The following is an 18,772-nucleotide window of genomic DNA, read 5'->3' as shown; positions in this document are numbered from 1 at the left end:
ACATATATATATATGTGTATGTGTGTGTGTCATGTACCCCACTCTTACTCCGCGCTGTGGCTCAGATAAGAGCCTGAACAGTAACCTGTGACTCGGTGGCACCCCCTGACTGCAGGCACGTCACTCGTGCTATCCGCATCTCACAGCTCCCCTCCCCGGGCCTGCCGCTTTTCGCACTGCACTCGGCCCCTTTGTACCACGTCACATTCGTCCTTTGGACGCACGGATGTAAAATGAGGGCTCAGCGGCTGTACTCTCGCCTGACAATGGCGTGGCGTTTCGCTTGTGTGCGCGGTGGCACGCCGGCGACGGTGGGCGCTGTTTGGACGGCCCTACGACACGCCAGCGCGGAAGCAGTACTGACCGTGGATGTTCATGCGAATACTCTCTACAATGACGGCAGCGATGCGCCGCCAGCTGCGGCGCCCGAGCAGGAGCAGGCAGAAGGGGAGACTGGCAAAGAGCAGCGCCCGGTTTCATTGGTGTCCCAACTGCTGCCTTATGTGTACAGCTCGAGCGGAGGTGCAGGCGGCTCACACCTTGCGCTCCCTATCGACCAGGTCGCACTTCGACGCATCAAGAAAATCATGAATACGAAGAGCAGGAAAGAGTTGGCCGATGCGCTACACGATGTTCGGCTGCTCGAGACGCCGGAGGACTGCAACCGCTACGTTAACCTGATCGTCTCCTACATTCGACAGCAGGCAAGGGCGGAGGAACAGGCGCAGTCTGCATGCGCTGCGACGCGTCAGCGTGCAGCTCACTTGCAGCGACGACTGTGGGATCTCCGGCTCAGCGGAACGGAGAAAAGGGCGCTAATACGGAAGGCCTGCACTCTCGTTGAAGAGCGTCGAGTGCCACTCGTTGTCGCGAGCCGGCTTCTGCGCTATCGGTGGCCAAGCGAGCTCAGCAGCGTCGCCGGCGGTGACCGCCAACCCTATGTAATGGATCTGGTCCGCTGCTGGGCCACCGAGGAACTGCAGACGAATGCGATGGATCCACAGGGCGCGCGTGCGCTCCTGAACAACTGCGCCTTTGCCCTCAAGTCCGTCGTGCGTCGGCGCAAGGCGACAGAGTCACTCAGCGGCATCTCGTCCTTCATCGGGGCGCTTGCGACAACGGCCAGCCAAGACCTACAATCTCCGGCCAAGGCGGAGGGGATCATTTCACTCATGTGGTCTGTGCACTCGACGGGGTGTCCGGCGCCAGCGACCTTCTGGGATGCCATGGTGCAGCGTGTGGTGAGCATGAATGAGGCGCTAGGAGGCGAGCTTGCCACCGATGCCGGCACAGCACCACCAGAGGACGACACGTCCACCCCCGCCTCCGCCCTCGCAGGCCCCCCGCCCCCCTCACCGGCGCCATCGTCCACAAAAGCGCCGCGCGCGGGCCATTTCTTCAGCACCCTCTCGACCCGCCAGCTCTACCGCTTCCTCAAGGTGCTGAAACTGGTGAAATGGGATGGCGATCCGACGGTTCTGCATCTCCTGGCGGACCAGACGTTGCGCAACGTTGCCTTTGAGTTGGAGGCAGCGAATTTCGATGACCACTCGAGCGGGGACAGCGAAGGGGCAGTGGCGGCGGCGAAGCGAAGTATTGAGCCGTTCTCTTTTGTCAGTGCGGCAGAGATGCGCCTGAGCAGCCCCCCGCGAACGCTTGCACCGCTGCCCAAATCAGTGGCGGCGCGCCGCATCCAGCAAGTTGCAGACCTGCAGACGCACGAATTCCTCGAGCTACTGCAGCTCGCCGGCGAGCTGGGGGTGCCGTTTGGTGTCTCTGCGACACGCATGGCAGACGAGCTCCTCATCCCACTTGTGCCATACCTCAATGCCAAGCAGCTCATTCTTCTTCTCCAGGTCGTGCGCCACACACGAAGTCAGTCGCCCACGCTTCTGCAGGCGGTCATAGACCGCTTAGTCCAGCGTGGTACCACCGCTGCGTACGCGCTTCCACTAGCGAAGGCAGCCTTGAAGACCGCCGCGAAGGCGCCGGCCGTATTCCAAAACGTGCACTTGGACGACTTTGCGGAGCTCTTCTCGGCCACGTGCGAGGCGCAGCACACACTCGTTCGGGCCGCAGAAGTGGCCGCTATGGGCGACCTCCTCTACACCCTCAGCAGGCGCTACGAAGAGACCTCGCCTCAGGGGCAGCGCATTCGCGAAGTGGTGAATCTTCTCTGTGCTCAGGTGGACCGGCTCCTTCAGTTGCAAGTGACCTCTAGCTCGAACTCAGATCGGCTGCTGGAGTGCACTGTGCTCCTGCGCATGCGAGCCAATAAGACGCAATACCCGGCAGTGCAGGAGCTGCTCGCCTCCAGGGCAGTGGCCATCGATCGGGAAGAGTGCCGTCGTGAGGCCCACCAGAAACAGGTCGTGAAGCGGGTCGACGCGCTCAACACAGGAGCAGCGGGGGAGCAGACATCGCATCGGTGGGCCGACTCACCGAGGTGGGAGGACCTCTCTGAGGACGACCTTCCGCAGGTGACGAGGGCCGCCCTTTCGGTGTACAGCGAGTTTGTGTTCATGTTCGAGCGCATGGTGACCGTGAAGGCAGAGCTGGCGGCGAAAGAATTTGAGCTGTTCGCATTCACCATGAAGAAGGCGGGACTCTACAGCATCTTGCAAGGAGCCCAACTTTTCCAGCAAGGCCACTTGGAATCCGAAGCTCTCTACACGCCGCCCTCCTCCCACCCAGCAGCGCAGAGGATCTCGCGGACGCTACCGTCGTGGATCGATAAGACGGTCACACGCGCCGTTCTCGCCAAGCTGTCTAACAGCCGCATCTCTCCCTCGGACAAGGACGACGACGTGCTGAAGGTTCTGGGCCATGTGCACTGCGATACGGCCAAGGTGGACTCGGTGATTGCGATGATGGCCAGGTCGCCGCTCCGCAAGCTACAGCGCCAACGGTCGGTATGGCTGTACATTGCAGAGCTGACGCGCCGCTTTGGCTCCGCGGAAACGAAGGAGGCAATGAGGGTGTACTTGAATAAGGCGCTGCACGGAGCTCTACCGAATGGGTCTTCGTCGAAAAAACATTGAGGAGGATAGGGCGAGAGGAGACGGTCAGACAGCTTTGTGGCGTCTCTTCTATATCGAGTGCAGTGCATCCTCCCTTGCCTGTGTGCGCATATGCGAGGAGTCAGTGAAGTGCACAATGTTTGGTAACGGTGTAGGGTGCGCCTATTCGGATGCGATGGCCAAAGAGTTGCTTGCGATGCTGTCGTGGACGCTCTGTCAGAGCTCCGTTTCCAGCATCGCATCTGAGCTAAGCTCAAAGCGAAAAGAGGGGAGACGTGAAAGAGCCCCCAGCGCATACGCCGCTGCGGTGGACGTACACACACAATGCGAAGGAGAAGGGAGGGGAGACAGCAGTGACGTATCGTTGTATTGTGTGTGTGTGCGTCGAAAGTTCATATAGAACGTTTCTGTGCCGCCCCACGAGTGTGTAGCGCAGCCGAGTATGCGTTCTTCCGTTGTGCATCTCCATTCCGACGACGCCTCCCCCTCTCTCCTTTCCCTTGGGCGCTCTCGCTCTCTCCGGGCCCCTGTCTCTCTGTACGCCTCGCCATCCCTCCCCTCCTCCCCCCTTCCGTATCGGCCCTTGCGGCTCCCCCTCCCCCACGCGACAAGGCGTGTCGTCGCTCACGCTTTCCCCATCTTTTCTGCTGATGGACGTGCTCTGCGAAGATCTTTTTTTTTTCGGACTGGGTGCTTTGCGTTCGCCCCGCGTTCTCAACAGCAATGCAGCGGCTTTCGATGGCGCTAGCGCTGCGGTCTGCCACACTGTTGCCGCCGGGCCTCTGCGCATTCCGTTCTGTATCGTGTAACTGCGCCCCTTACTACCAGAAGCGGTGGGTCGGGACGCAGCGGCGCGCCGTCCTCCCCACCGAAGAGGGCGTGGCAGAGCTGATGGACGATGACGAGGAAGAGCTGTCTCACCGCAGCAGCGCCCACGTTTCGACCGCTGCCGCCACCGCACCGCTTTCTGCCATCTCAGAGGCGGCGTTGCTCTACCAGACCGTCGCAGCGGCGAGTGGCGGCAGCAGCGCGAAGAAGCCAGCGATAAAGCGCGGCCACGGCGATGCCGAGGATGGCAATGCCAACACTGCGCAGAGTGCCGCCGCCGTGAATTCTGCTCGAGAGGCTATTGCGGCAGAGGTGGTCGCGGTAGCCACAGCGCGCCATGAGGGCGACGCTCTCAGTGAGGCGGTCACGGGGGATGAGGCGTACATCCTTCAGCAGCAGCAGAACTATTATGAGCTCTCTGTCCAGGAACTGACCGATATCGCCACAGCCTACCTGCGCTCCACGGAGAACGTCGCCCTCGTGTCACCGCAGGAGGAGCACATCCTCTTTCCTGTCCTGCTGGAGCGCCTGCAAGAGTTCCATGTGTCACAGCTGCTGGACATCGTCGACTGTCACTGGAGTCGCTCTACCATGCTCCGCTACGGCACTCAGTACAAGGATATGGTGCGCGACCGCATTGCTCGACTCGCTACCGTCGCGGCGACGCAGCTAGAGGCAAAGAAGAAGAGGCAGCAAGATCCGCACACGTCTGTCCGCACAGCAGGGGGGACATTCACCGCTGAGGGGTCCGTTGGCGCCGCGCAGCACGATAATGGCCACCGTGCTGAGACGACGGATGCCGGCGAGGAGGACGACGATGACAGCGCCGTCTTTGTGGCTGAGAAACAGGCAGCGGATGCGCAGCGCTCTGCCGACGCGATTCTGACGCACGCAGAGGAGGAGATCACAGCCGCGACAGTGTACCGCGCCCTCGTGGTCATGGGCATCAGTGCGGGGCACCGGAAGCGCGACTTGGCCTTTTTCCAACTGCTCGGCAACTATTTTACGTTCTTCATCAACGACTATCGTGACCCGCATCAGCTGGTGCGTGTGCTGACGGCGCTGGCACGCGCGAAGATCGTGCCGTCCCCGGTATTCCTCAACATGATTGCACGCCGCATGCCGGTGCTGCACAAGCGCATCCCGCTGGAGCCGCTGCCGGCTTACCGCGCTCTGTCGAACCTCGCGCGGATGGGGCACACCTCCATGAACACGTTCCGCTTCCTTGCCGACTGCATGTTTGCCCACGTGCAAAAGCATATGGAGGAGGAGAAGAAGCGACGTCGCGTGGTGGCAGCAGCAGCAGCAGCAGCATCGAAAACAGCGTTGGCCACGGCAGAGGAATCGGACACGGCAGCAACCCCATCCGCTCCATCGGCCTCCGCAGCGTACATGGATCGCTTGCAGCGCTGCAACCCAGAGATCCTGGAGAAAGATCGGCTGCGTCGCATGTGCGGATTGAAGCCGTCGACGTTCACACGGTGGCTCGCCATTGTTGCCCGCTTCAACGCCCCGCATCAGCAGTATTTGCGCCCCCTCATCAAGCCCATCATCTTGCCGATGCTACCGTACTTCCCTCCGCCAAGCTTCACTCGGCTGGTGAGTGCGACGCGTGTGTTCAAGTCCAGCGATAGCGTTCTGGTGGATGCGCTTGTGGCGCGGGTGTGCGATGTACTCGCCCCCGCTGGCAGGCTGACACGCACAGATGTCATGGAAGTGCTGCGGCTCATATCGCAGGAGGACACCCCCGTTCCTGCGCAACTGGACCGCATCCTCCAGATATGCAGGGAGTACCTCGGGAGCTCGACACGCACCCCCGCAGTCGAGGAGGGAACAACTCCCGGCGCCGACGTGAGCGCAGCACCGCGGCAGCGCGGCAGCGTCACGGTTGTACCGCGTCCACGAGACATGTGCGAAGTGGTGAAGCTGGTCGGAGCCTTGCAGAGGAGGGACGATATCCCGCTGGAGTCCCTTGCGCCTCTGCTGGAGCTGACGGAGGACTTTGCAAAGCGCCTCGTGTATCTGCTGGATCTGTCCATTGCGTCGCTGACGCAGGTCGATGCGTTTATAGAGCTGTGCGAGCGGCACCAGATCCCAGACGTGTCTGGAGCGTTGGAGCAGCTGATGCTCAAGCGGCGGGACGTGGTGCTGCGCGCCAAGTCCTCTCCTGCAGCGGCGCCCGAGAATGAGGGCGGCAGAGGCAGTGCGGCTGACGAAGTGGAGGCCGAGGAGGCGTACTACGCCCAGCTGGACGTGGACGTGCGCGACATGTTCAACAAGATTCTTTTTACAAATGATTGGAACACCCACTGCCAGTACCGGCCTCTTCCTGGCCCGCTGCAGGTGGACTTCCGCAACGAGCTCACGAAGGTGTCCGCCCTGGAGCTTCTTCAGGCGGTGGACTTGTTTGCAAAGGCGTGCCCAGGTGCACTGCAAAGCGCCCCACGCCTTTTTCTCAGCCGCAGCCTCCTAGAGAAGCTCGGCAAGGAGGGCGAGGTGGTGGTGGAGGAGGAGACGAACACTCTTGTGATTCGCCAGCCCCGTGCTGAGCTTCTCACGCGTGACGACTTGCAAACGTTCGTGGAGCTGGTAGAGCGCACGCCGCTGGAGGCAGTGCGCACCGCACCGGTTGTGTGGGCGTTCATTAAAGAAAAGGCTGAGCGACTTGGCGTGATTTCTGTGGAGGCAGCAGCCAAGGCACGTCTCGCCGACATGCATCACGCAACGCGGAGGGCGGGCCCCTAGCCAGTGATCGTGTTGTGGTGAAGAAACTACCGCCGGCTTGATCTGCACTCGGCGTGTCTGCGTGGTGGTGTGCGCGGTGTCGTTTTTGTTGGGTGGGAACGCGCTGCGTAAACGGAGAGAGGCAAAAGGGGCAGCTCGCCGATGAAGTGGGGAGGAGGGGGGCGCCCAACGGACGGAGGGGAGAGTGCTGAAGGCATGCGTGGACGCACCTCCGCTTCAACATTTCATCTTCTCCCCCCTCCCTATCTCTCGCCTTTTCCTGTGTGTGCATGCGAACGAGGTGGCGACAAGGCGTTGCAGTCACGCACGTGGAGCTCGTCTCAGTGTAGCCATAGCGGGTGGCGGAGGGGGAGGCGGCCGTATGCGTAAATGTGAAGAGCCACAGAGGAGGAGGGGGCTGCTGCCATGAGCGGAGGAAGGCGGCGTCACCTCGCCCTCCACAGGATATCCACATGCAACTCCCTCTCTCTCTCTTTCACTTTCTGGCCCCACAGGCCGCGAAGCACCCAACCACATGGGCGGACGAAAGCGGTATCCTCGTCTCGCTGTCTTCTCCGCACGCACGCCTAAGCAACGGTGCCGCATTCATCTGCGCGGAGCACGTCCGCAGTCATGCCCGCGGCGGGCGCTCCAGACGACAGCACCGCCATTCCATTGCAGCTCGCCATCGACTATGTCGAGGGGCCGCGCGATGCGTGCTTTTCCTGGCTGAAGAACAAGTACGCCAGCATCAAGCCTGCAGCCGGCGCAGCGTCTGCAGACCGGCAGGGAAAGAAGCCGCGCATCGACTCGGCTCTCCTGCAGCAGCTCGAGAACGACGTCGTGGCCTGCGATGAGCTGCGTTGGCGGGTCTTTTCCTTTCCCTCGCACCCCATCCGTCCGCTGAACGTCAGCTATCGGCATGATGCCGGCAGAAAGGCTGGAGCGCCAGCCACAGTGGTCGAGATGCACCGCACCAAGCGATGTCCCTCAAACAGCACGGGTCACACGGCACGCGAGACGGAGGAGCCCTACGCGCTCGTCATCCGTACCCGCGCAGACAGCGATGCAAAGCGGCGCCTAAAGACGGCAAGGCGCAAGGCGCAGGATACATCCAACACGTCTGTTGCAGCCGCCAGCGGTGCACCCACGCCGAGGGTGGAAGAACTGCTGGAGAAGGTCGTCCGGGAAGAAAAACAGGCGTACTGGTGTCGCGTTCTAGGCGAAGAACACGTTGACCACGAGACGCCACGCACGTCTACCTGGGCAGACCGGTGGATCACGCGCAGCTGGCGGCCACTCCTGGGCGGCTATGTGAGCGCGCCGAGCCGCATCGATCAGGCGCGCTTCCTAATCTTTCCGCAGTCCAGGCACCCCGCTGTAGACACGCGGGACCCGAAAGCACTCTCAAACAGCCCCGAAACGTCACTCGACAGTCCGCAGAGTGTGCCGGGCTACCTGCGCGGGAGCGTGAGATGGGAGGTGGAGGAAAGCAACCCGGCTGCGGGGGCACTAGCAGCAGCGCGGCCAACTCACGATGAACCGAGCGGTGCATCAGCGACAAGGGGAGGTTTGCATCACAACCTCACGTATGCCTGCATCCACCCGGCGACGGCACCAGAGCGCCGCAACTGGGCAGACGTGGTGGAGGTCTCCGCCGCGTATCAGCAGAGCCGCACCGAGCGCCAGTATGCACCGGAGAGGGCGAAGGTGCAGCGGGTGACGCTCCTGGAGGACTCGGTTGCTGTCAAGACGAGCCAAGGCAACCCACGCCACAGCACCCTCATTTCCGCGACGCGCTCCGCGGTGCTAAACAGTGGCGTCAAGCACCAGTGTGCGGTCTCCCCTTCTTCCCCCACCTCGAAGAGGCTTTCCCACAAGGCGGAGACGCCCACTGTCCCAGACGACGCCTTATTACAGTTGCGCGTCGAAGAAGTCTACGACAGCAGTGTGCAGCACTTTGCGCTGCCGCGCATCTGGCAGCGCTGGATGCAGCCTGGCACGGCCGCAGCCTTCACGAGCGAGCCTAGCCAAGGGACTGGTTCAAACTCGCTCGACGATACACCGCGCGGTTTCTATCGCATGCGCTGGTCAGGCGGGCCGGGAGTGGAGCTGTGTAAGACCGGCGGCAGCGCAGACGGTGCAGACGCGTTGAAGTCACCTTCCGCGTCGTCTTCACTGATGACCATCTTTGGCAGATTGTGGTCCGAGTCGTGGGTACAGGTGCCCCTATCGTCACGATGGACGCTGACGCTGCGCAACCAGTCTGCCATGGTCCTACCACTGGAGCCGCGTGCTGCTGTGGCCCCGGAAATGGTGTGCCAGGGCGATGCATGCGGGGAGTCGGTGGCCGCTACTCCGTCGGCACCCGCTGCGCATGGCTCTTGGATGAAGCGGGTCTGCACACATCCATACTTCTGGGCCACTCAGGGGCCGCGGTGGGACGCGGCGCTCGTACGCGGCTTCAAGAATGACTTCAACGGGCTTCATCACGCTCGCCGGTGGTACGTCATCGTCTCGGCAGAGCTGACGCTGATCAGAGGGAAGCAGACGGGCAACAGCGCACGCGACAAGATAAGCTACTGCGCGGGGGCACCGCCACCCGATGATGAGATGAGCACAGACGGGGTCCGAGGAAAGGGGGTCGCGATGGATGAGGAAAGCGTGGAAGAGGTGACGTCAGCAACTCGAAGTCGGAGGAAAGGCACCTCGCTGACGGCTTTTGCGAACGCCTGCGTGGTGGACACCGTGCGCGACTACCCGCGCGCCTCCGTTGGCTTCTCTTTCATCTCCCATATACCGCGCCTCGCCATCACCCCCTTTAACGAAATCGTCCCGCGTACGTTCGAGTGCTCCTTGAGCTGGTTCGCTGCCCTCAGGCCCCGCGCTGCCGACACAGCGGGCGGCAAAGGACGCGCCGGGTTCGGATTGAAGCTGCAGAGCGGATTGTCGCCGCTCGGGACCTCTGCGGCTGGGCCAGCAACCACAGCTGACGGTATGCCGCTCCTGCGTGTTTCACCTGTCGAGACGTTCCAGCACGTGAAGTGCGGGCTGACGTGGCGCTTCGACAACTAAAAAAACGCACACAGGAAGACAACAACGTGTGCGCGCTGACGCGGGCGTGTGTGCACGTGTCCGATCCGCCATACGCCAACAGTGACGGCAAAGCTCACACGTGTGAGTGCCGGCGCGAGGAGGACATTCTCGTTCCCCCCGCTCCCTCGTTTGGGGGTGAGTGAGTGAGTGAGGCGCAGTCGCCTTCCTGCCCGAGCAACGTGACGCGGTGGAGGGCACCTCATCACATCACCTCACGCGGCATCGCCGTCTTGCGCCCTCTCTTTTCTTGCCGCTGATGCACCTTCCGTATATTCTCATCTTTGCTGCTTCGCTTCCTTTGCGCGCGCGCCTTCTTTGCGAGCCCCTCACGTGGGCGCGGTTCCAACGAGCCTCACTCCTGCCCGGCACAGCAAGTAGCGCGGCCCCGGTGATGCAGAAACATGTCACAGTCTGTCCTTCCCGAGAAGGCGTCGCTGAAGCAGCACTCTCCACAGCTCCAGCTCATCGTCGTGGAGGGGAAGAATGTACCTCCATTGAAAGCAAGGCGGGCGACGGCGCAGCGGAAGCGACCCCCATCCGCCCTCTCCCGCAAGGGGGCGGTGCAGCCACCGCTCGGTCAGACGACCGTGCGGCGGGAGAAATGGGAGCATTCGCAGCGGGCCCAGAGTAAACAGCCAAATCCCAACTCCAAAACTCCCTTCAACCACCGCGCGCGCTTCACAAAGCTGAAGCGCGGCATCCACGCACAGCGGCGTTGGGTGCTAGATCACTTGTCGGCGGCGCCGCTGCCAATCCGCGCTGGCGCTGTAGTGCGTCCGGTGCACCTCAAGGCGTCCGCAGCGCTCCCCAGCCCCACATCTTCCCAAGAGGAATGGGCCAGCGACGGAGAGGGAAACGGGGGCTTGGATGCGGTCGTCGGCAGGAGCGGTCCATGCTGCGACTCCCTGGCAGCCGTCGAGCGCGCCGTGGAGGTAATGGACTCACTCTACACGAGGCTGAACGCAGCCATGAAAGGCCGCCGGTATAGGCAGGCAGCGAAGCTGAAAAGGTGCATTCGGGCCCGTCAGCAGCGGCTGCGGCGCGAGCTGCAGGCTCGTGCGCTTCACGGTTCTGTGGGAAGCGATGCGGGCGGGGCCAGCCACGAAACGTGTGACACTGCTGGCGTGGGAGTGCAGCAGACACACGCCATACGTCTTTCCGGCGACGTCGAGCTGCAATCTCCCTACCGAAGCTTTCACCCACCTTCCACATGGCTGGGTGTGGGCCGACATCCTCACAGCACGTGGGTGGACCAGCGCACCGGCCGCTACCCGCAGCAGTGTACCGAAGGGCACCTGCAAGCAGTAGTGCATCACTTCATCAACGGTGGTGTAGCGGACCCGGAAACGCTCCCCGACGTATGCAAGGCGATGATCCCAGCACCGCCCTCGGCGCCGCCTAGCACCGTGCGTTCGCGGTCACAGCGTGCAATGAGGTCGTCACTCTTCGCCGCTGCCTATTGCGCCAACATACTCACCGACGCGCTGGATGATCTCTGCTTTACGCTACTACAGGGGCTCTGCAAGGAGCAACGCGACTTGAAGCAGAAGCAGCCGCTGCAGTTCAAGGCGCGGCAACGATACGTTGTGGGCTTTCAGGAGGTGATAAAGTGCCTAAAGGCGGGACGCGTGCGGCTTGTCTTGCTGGCGACCGATGTGGAAGCGGTCGAGGCTCCCGTCTCCGAGCCGCCTCGACCACCCCCATATCCGCCTTCGCTGACGACGCCTGGTGTGCATCGGACGGCCTCACCCTCTGCGCGTCCGGCAAGTAAGCCATCTCGGAAGAAGGCATTCCAGACGCTGCAGGACGCCGTTCATCTCGTGCAGGAGCTGTGCGGATTAGCCGGCCCTGCTAAACGGGAGACTGTGGCCCACCTCAGCGTCAACCGCGCTCGAGCACCGCCTCTCTGTGTGTCATGCATGTCACGCCAGCGACTGTCCTACGCGCTCCACGCGAAGGGCAGCAAAGTGAGCTGTGTGGCTGTGCTGCACGCCGAAAAAAGCCGCGAAGCTCTCAAAGCGGTTATGTGCTATGCCCATTACCTTTCGCATGTGTACACCGTAGAGCACACCGCTAAAAATGAATGCCGAGGCGCGTGACACCCGTCAATAAAGGCAAGAGAAGGGCACAGCTCTTTCAGACGCCTATATCGGCCGAACAGTGCAGGAAGTGGGCTGTGTTCTTTTTTTGAGTGTACTATGTGTGCGTGTTGGGGAAGCGGTGCAGCCTACCCACACCCCTTCCACATAGCTCGCCGCTTCAAGCCACAGAGAGTGGGTGCTGTGTCGTGGGACTGCTCTGATGAAATGCCAAATGGGACTTGGGAAAAAAAAGTGGCAGCAGGAGCAGCAACGCACGCATGCGCCTGTCGCTCGCTGCGTTGCGTATGGAGTGCTCGCGATGTGCGCGCCCATGCTGAACGCCCGAGCCGTGCCGTCCTCTCGCGCTCTCTCAGAACTTTCCGGCTGTCCTTCTATTCCTTACTGTCTCTTCACGCCCCTGTGGACGCCATCGTACGGGATGACGGAGATGGACAGGAGAAGACCACGTGCACCGTTCCTGCTCCATACTTCCCAGAACATGGCCTCAGGAGCATCTGCGTCGCCACACCTTCTATCGGGGTGTGTGGAGAAGCGCTGCGCTGCTGATATCTATGCCCTGCAGCATCGCCTCGAACGATCTTTGAAAGAAGTAGAACTGCTCACCTCATCCTCTGCAGGTGGCGCTGCTGCATCCCGCTACGGATGTGGCCGTGCTGATACGCGCTGCGTTCGGCGTCTCGGGCAACTTCTTCGTGAAGCCGGACGGCTCACGCAACGTGTCGAAGAGGCGGTGGGGGGCAAGAATAGCAATGCGCAAGAAACGGTGGTGCCACTTTACGACGACGTGGACGCCCCCCTGCACATGTACTATCGACAGCAACTGCAGGCGCGCTTCACTCGCCTTCAGCAGGACGCAGAGGCTGCACGGCGGCTTCTCACGCAGTATCTGTCGCAAAGCCCCACACTTGCGCATCTCCCTCTCAGCTGTGTGGGCACCTCTCCTCAGGTACTCGAGGGCGGCCTCACCGGCGCCACCGCTGCCTCATTCGGTGGCACCACTCACATCTACGCGGACAATGTGCCGCCCCATGTGGCGTACATTCCACCGGCTGCAGTGTACTCGATGGCGTGCGCCTCTCCTGCTGTGCCAGATGCGCACCGCGCTGCGGCGGCGCGAGGGATGGACACCCAGACGAAAGAGGAGGCCGGCAGCAAGGAGAGACGCGCAACCGCTGCGACGGCCTCTACGGGGCATCCGATGGGCACGTCCGCTGCTGCCGGCAGCGCCACCACCGCCGAGGACCGCATCATGGCAGACATTCAGCACGCAATGCAGCAAATGAAAAACGGCGCTCTCCAGATGCGCGCGCTGATGGAGCAGGAGAAGTCGCAGATGCGGTCTGCTGCAGACCTCTTGTCGGATGGCGTTGCCAAAGGTCAGACAAACATGCACGAGCTCGATCGCGTCTCGTACGTAGCTGAGGTGGCGCATGTCCCATGGTGGCTACGATGTGTGCCAGGCATGCCTCTGCTGTGGCGCACAGTGCTGCAGCCAATGTGGGCCTTCATCAAGCAGGCGCTTGCGATGGCGTTCATTCTCGCGGTAACCGGCTGCGTCTTGTTGCTCATCAGCCTCCTACCGAAGCCGACGGTGTATCGTGTGCATCCAAGCCTCACGCACGACAGCCGCGCATCTCCCCTCCAAAGCACGGCTGCGTCAGCCCCTGTGCCAGCCGCCGCGCCCACGTCGCCTCCTTCAGTGGCGAATAGCTCGCCACCATCATCGTACGAGGCGGACACGCACGCGACGATGAGGCCGGCATCGGCCGCGGAGGCGGTGCGTGAGGTAACGCTGCTGTCGCCTCAAGCGCAGAGTGGCCCCTCTGAGACTTTGGATGATTTGTAAGGCTCCACTGCGTTGGCGGACACAAACGAACAAAACGCCGAATGCGGTGCTGCCCGCGGTGCCACACGCGCACACATACACGCTCGACAGAGAAGCGCAGGTTTCACGGCGCACCTTTCCCACGGCAGCACTGCTCAGTCGGCAGCTGCATCAGAGGCGCACACACGAAAAAAAACAAAAAACGGTCATAGCCGTCTTGTATGCCGCCCCCCTTCTTGCACTCGCTCTTCCCCCCCCTCCCCTTCTTCCTCTAATTCCCTTTCGCGGCGCCCACAAACGAAGCGGCGCCATTGCTGAGAAGGTGAAAAAAAAAAACGTCTGAAAAGGCTATCAAACCCAATTGTATCTGCGCCCCTTCCCGCCCCCTCCCCCTTCTACAGACGCGCACACTCGACGGCTCGGTCGCGCACCGGCCTCTCCGTCATGGAGTCTCTCTACGTCAACGTGGCCTCCTTCGACGTGGAGGCGCTGACACCCGTGCAGAGGTTGGGCGTCGAGGCCGCGTTTTTGGGAATCATCTTTGCAGGCTTCGGCGTGTACGACCGGGTTGTCGTTCCCGCCATTGCGGTGCTCGTGAAGGAGCGCATCCCAGAGCGGGCGAAGCCGCTGGCGAAGCTGACGGCGAAAGATAAGTTGTTCATTGGCTTTTCGAAGGCGGTGACTGCCGCCTTCGTGTACCACACATACCATTTTGTCCGCAACACGCAAGTGAGCCGCATGTCGCCCAGCTTCCTGGACGGCCCTGCTGTGGTGCGGTCGCTGCTGTGGCTGCCGGTGCACCTGCCGGCGCTCTTCATCATCTATGACTTCTTCTACACACTGTTCCACTGGGCGCTGCACTGGCCCCCAATCTACCCCCTCATCCACAAACATCACCACCGACAGATGTCGCCTTTCCGCGGCAACACCGACGCCATCAATGACAACCCCGTCGAGTACGTCTCGGGCGAGTACCTGCACCTACTGGCACTGTACCTGCTGACACGCATCACCCCGATGGGCCAGGTGCACGCGCTGACCGCCATCCTGTTCATCTTCCTCGGCGGCGCCCTCGCCAGCCTCAACCACACCCGCGTGGACCTCCGCATACCGTACGTGTTCAACGTGAAGGCACACGACTACCACCACCGGCAGCCGCGCGTGAACTTTGGGCAGTACATCATGCTGTGGGACTGGGTGTTCGGAACCTTTCAGGCGGAGGGGCTGCCCTCGGAGACGTCGACGAAGAACCGCAAGGAGGCGGTGCGACAGAGAGAAAGCGATAGAGGATAAAAATGGACGGCAGCCGCGAGTGGGCGATTTGAGGACATCAGAGGAGGGGAGAGCAGCGGTGTCCTTTCCTTTGATCTTTTTTTTGGAAAGGTGAGTCGAAGTCTGCGCGCACGAGAGGGGCACCGGAGGGGGGCCAAACGCCCTTCAGATATGTGCGCCTCCTCTCCATTTTTCGCCTTCCTCCTCGTTGTCCCTTTCGGACGCCCTTCTGGCCAAGTCGTCCTTGGCTGAAGCCTTTCCTTATCTCCCGCCGCGCAGGTACGCGTTCGTGGGCCGGCACAGAGGGTCACAGAAACGAGGAGAAACCATTAGCCGCGTGTGCGCCTACGCGTGGGCGCTCGCACTGTGCTTCCTCCTCCCTTTTTCTGTTGCCACGGTCTGCAGCGGGTGCAGCGGGGACGCTCTTCCTGGCCCGCCCGCTTCACCCCTTCCAAGATGTGGCGCTCACACACGCTCTGTCCATGGGCACGCGGGCGTCCGCGGTGCGCTGCAGGTGTACGTGAGGGTCAAGCAGAGAAGAAGGAGCGCGTCGAACGCCCGCCGCGAAGGGTCGCGATACGCTCACACGCGCCCTCACACCTGAACCCGACAAAAGATGCACGACGAGACACATTTCAAGAGGGCGGGTGGACTTCTCTCTCTTTTTTTGCTTCCTCCTCCTGCGGAGTGGGGGAGGGGGGCGGGGACGTGCTTGTGATCCCCCTCTCTCGCAGACGCTTCTTGTCCGGTGCACCGCGCAGACGGTGCTGCATGCGGCATGAGAGGCGACACCAGTGAGCACGTGGGTTGGGCGGATGCCGATTATTCGCCTACACGCATGCTTTGTAATACGTGTACAAGATGGCAGTCACGGTGCCGCCTTCTTGGGTGACCACCGCACTCTGCGAGGTTAGCGGTGGATGCTGACGCGCTGCACAGTGTACGTTTTATATCTTCTCGCTCCTCCCATCTTTCGCCACCATCCTCACCTCCTCTCTTTTTCTCTCTCTCCTTCCTCCCCCTCCCTCCCTTTTATTCCCTGTATCTCATGCCCACACGCGCATGCCGCCACACAAGCAGTGTGCACGCCTTTTTGTTGTTGTTGGCTTGCTTGCCACCCCTCCTCTCCCCTCTGCCTTGGCGCGTTTTCTCCACCGGTGTGGCTCTTCCTCTTCTCTGCCCCGCACAGGACTTGCCCATACGCGTGCAGAAATCATAGCCTTTGGTTCCCTCCTTTTTTTTCATTTCACTCGCTCCCCCCCTCATCCACCACGGCGCAATCATGAGCACGCCGAATCGCCCCGACAGAGCGCCACCAGTGCGTGATGGGCAAATCCTTCACCAGCGCGAGGAGCAGCAGCAGCAGCGACAGCAAAATCAGCAACAGATGGAAGAAATCCCTCACAACACCTCCGCCTTTCAGAATCCACAAGTGCTGCAGGAAAGCGATGAAAATCTGAAGGACGACGACTACGGAGACCGCCTGCGCATCAACTTGTCAAACATCGATGTGGAGCCGTTTGGTGTGTCGGAGCTGCTTTTGGATGGGGATCGGTTGCACCACAAGGGTGATGGAAAATGTGGGGACAGCCACCGCGAGGGCGTGCTGGAAAGCGGTGAGAAGGACGAGGGGGACGGCGATCGTCTGCCAAAGCGGCCCAGCCGGTTACGCAAAGCCATCCACGTGCTGCGCTTTTACTTTAACGTGGTCGTGCCGTTTGGTGGCTTCCTTGCCACCACCTTCAACCTTGCGTCGGCTACTCTCGGCGCCGGCATCATCTCCATCCCCTCCGCCTTCAACCTGAGCGGCGTGATCATGTCCTGTATGTATCTCATCCTGGCAGCGGCTGGCACCGTGTATTCCATGAACCTGCTGGCGAAGGTGATGGTCAAGACCGGGCTTCGGACTTATGCCCAGTCGGCGCGGGTGCTGCTTGGTCGCGGCGCCGACTACTTCCTGGCGGTGCTCATCATCATCCAGTGCTTCGGCGGGTCTGTTGCGTACATCATCGCTACGAGCACGCTGCTGAACCCCATCCTAAACGCCCCGAGCGCGCCTGCATTCTTCAAGACAAAGAAGGGCAATCGCGTCATGACATCGGTGGTGTGGCTCACCCTCATGCTGCCGCTTGTGTTTCCCAAGAAGGTTAACTCTCTGCGCTACGTGTCCACCTTTGGTGTACTCTTTATTGTCTACTTCGTCGGGTGCATGATTGGGCACTCGGCGACGCATGGGCTGCGCGATCCATCGATCCGCAGCGAGATGCAGATGATGCGCACTGGCAATGAGGCGCTGGAGGGTCTCGGTGTGTTCCTCTTCAGCTTGATGGTGCAGCTTAACGCCTACGACATCTTTTTCGAAATGCAGCACAAAACGGTGTTCCACTTCACCCTCTACACGAGCATCGCCACCGGCACGTGCGTGCTGCTTTACCTTCTCTCGGGCGTTTTTGGCTATGCCGACTTCGGTTCTAAAGTGCGGGACTCAGTGCTCTCCCTGTACGACCCCATTAAGGAGCCCTACATGGCGGTGGGCTACATTGGCATCGTCATCAAAATCTGTGTTGCCTTTGCCCTTCACATGATTCCATTCCGCGACGCTCTTTATCATTTCTTTCGCTGGACGCCGGAGAAGGTGCCGTACTGGAAGCACTGCCTCGTCATGGCGGTTCCGGCAACGGCGGCGCTGCTCTGCGGCCTCTTTATCCCAACCATCAACACCGTTCTGGGGCTCCTGGGCTCCTTCTGCGGCGGGATCATCGGCATGGTCATGCCGGCCCTGTTCTACATGTATGCTGGCCACTTCAGTCTGCGCGAAGTGGGTCTGCTGAACTACGCGGCAACGCACCTGCTGCTTGTCGGAGGTGTTGTTTCTGTAGTCTTTGGAACCGTCACCACCATCTACAGCACCTCCAAGAGCTCCTTCGTCTCGTAAGGAACGCAGACAGAGGCGGGAGTGGGGAGGGGGATATATGTGCAGGAGCGGAAGCGGTGATTTCTTTGCGGGCGTTTTTTTGTTTCGCTCCTCCTCTCTCTCTCTGTGGCCCGCACAGACCACTTCCATGTGTGTGTGTGGGCGCGCACGCAATTATGTGAAGGGGGGGCGGCGACTGCATTGATGGCGCTCTACTGCAGTCGCTTTCACTCTTTCTTTCTCCTGGACACCAAGGTAGGTATGGCTTCACATGGCATTCCATGCCACATCCCCCCAGCCCTCCCTCGCGGCTACCGTACCGTCGGGTACGGCAACAGCTTCGACCTCTTGTCCACACTTTACCTGAGCTCTTGAGATGCTTCCCCTTTCCTTCTCCCTCCGTGGCTCTCTTCCCCTCTCTTTGCTGAGCCTTTTTATCTCTGTGTGTGTGTGTGTGGGTGTGGGTGTATGTGTGGGCGAGAAGTTGGCTGCCCCCCGTACTAAGACACTTGCCGGCTGCATGCATCTCTCTTCCTCTCTCGATATATATATATATATATATACGTATCACCTCCACTCTCTTCGCAGAAGGAGGTGGAGGCGTGTCGAACCTGTTCATCAAACTCTTCCAAGCGTGCATTTCTGTCCCCCTGTCTCTTTTCTTTTCCACGTGGTCTCTGCCCGGTAACGCGAGCTCTTTTTGCGCTTCTGTGAGGAACGTGTATCGCTTTCTCACGGACGTGTTGTATACCTCTGCATAGAGCTCGATCAGGGGTCCGTCCCCCCCCTCTTCCCATTTCTCTGCCGCTTTATATCGTAGCAATGGCAGCTGCCTGTAACGTATGCGCTCCTAACGCACAAAACGGTAAACCTAAACGGCACGTGGGCGCCGATGGCCCTCATGGTATGTATGGAGCTCGAGCGCGTTTGCGAGGCTCTACCAGGGGCACCCCTTCATCCTCCTGCGCCTCTCTCACCTCTCATCATCTCG

General features: G+C 61.1%; 6 protein-coding genes across 6 annotated transcripts; all 6 read left to right on the top strand.

The window, feature by feature from the left end:
• Positions 1–233: 233 nt before the first annotated feature.
• Positions 234–3,041, top strand: LSCM1_01363 (uncharacterized protein; the record flags this gene model as incomplete). Its single annotated transcript, XM_067318984.1, has 1 exon — positions 234–3,041. The coding sequence occupies one exon, from the start codon at positions 234–236 to the stop codon at positions 3,039–3,041; it is 2,808 nt and encodes a 935-aa protein (XP_067176263.1).
• A 702-nt stretch (positions 3,042–3,743) lies between these two features.
• Positions 3,744–6,593, top strand: LSCM1_01362 (uncharacterized protein; the record flags this gene model as incomplete). The annotated part of the gene is made up of 1 exon (XM_067318983.1): positions 3,744–6,593. The coding sequence occupies one exon, from the start codon at positions 3,744–3,746 to the stop codon at positions 6,591–6,593; it is 2,850 nt and encodes a 949-aa protein (XP_067176262.1).
• A 612-nt stretch (positions 6,594–7,205) lies between these two features.
• On the top strand, positions 7,206–9,647 carry LSCM1_01361 (uncharacterized protein; the record flags this gene model as incomplete). Its single annotated transcript, XM_067318982.1, has 1 exon — positions 7,206–9,647. The coding sequence occupies one exon, from the start codon at positions 7,206–7,208 to the stop codon at positions 9,645–9,647; it is 2,442 nt and encodes an 813-aa protein (XP_067176261.1).
• A 422-nt stretch (positions 9,648–10,069) lies between these two features.
• Positions 10,070–11,767, top strand: LSCM1_01360 (uncharacterized protein; the record flags this gene model as incomplete). Its single annotated transcript, XM_067318981.1, has 1 exon — positions 10,070–11,767. The coding sequence occupies one exon, from the start codon at positions 10,070–10,072 to the stop codon at positions 11,765–11,767; it is 1,698 nt and encodes a 565-aa protein (XP_067176260.1).
• Positions 11,768–12,188: 421 nt separating this feature from the next.
• Positions 12,189–13,616, top strand: LSCM1_01359 (uncharacterized protein; the record flags this gene model as incomplete). Its single annotated transcript, XM_067318980.1, has 1 exon — positions 12,189–13,616. One exon carries the CDS (start codon positions 12,189–12,191, stop codon positions 13,614–13,616), a length of 1,428 nt encoding a protein of 475 aa, XP_067176259.1.
• Positions 13,617–14,039: 423 nt separating this feature from the next.
• LSCM1_01358 (uncharacterized protein) lies at positions 14,040–14,888 on the top strand (the record flags this gene model as incomplete). Its single annotated transcript, XM_067318979.1, has 1 exon — positions 14,040–14,888. The coding sequence occupies one exon, from the start codon at positions 14,040–14,042 to the stop codon at positions 14,886–14,888; it is 849 nt and encodes a 282-aa protein (XP_067176258.1).
• Between the last annotated feature and the right edge of the window lie 3,884 nt (positions 14,889–18,772).

This window comes from Leishmania martiniquensis, chromosome 31, assembly GCF_017916325.1.
Source record: "Leishmania martiniquensis isolate LSCM1 chromosome 31, whole genome shotgun sequence".
Taxonomy (NCBI): domain Eukaryota; phylum Euglenozoa; class Kinetoplastea; order Trypanosomatida; family Trypanosomatidae; genus Leishmania; species Leishmania martiniquensis.
Note: the sequence above shows the minus strand (reverse complement) of the source record. Positions and strands in the feature narration are given on the sequence as shown.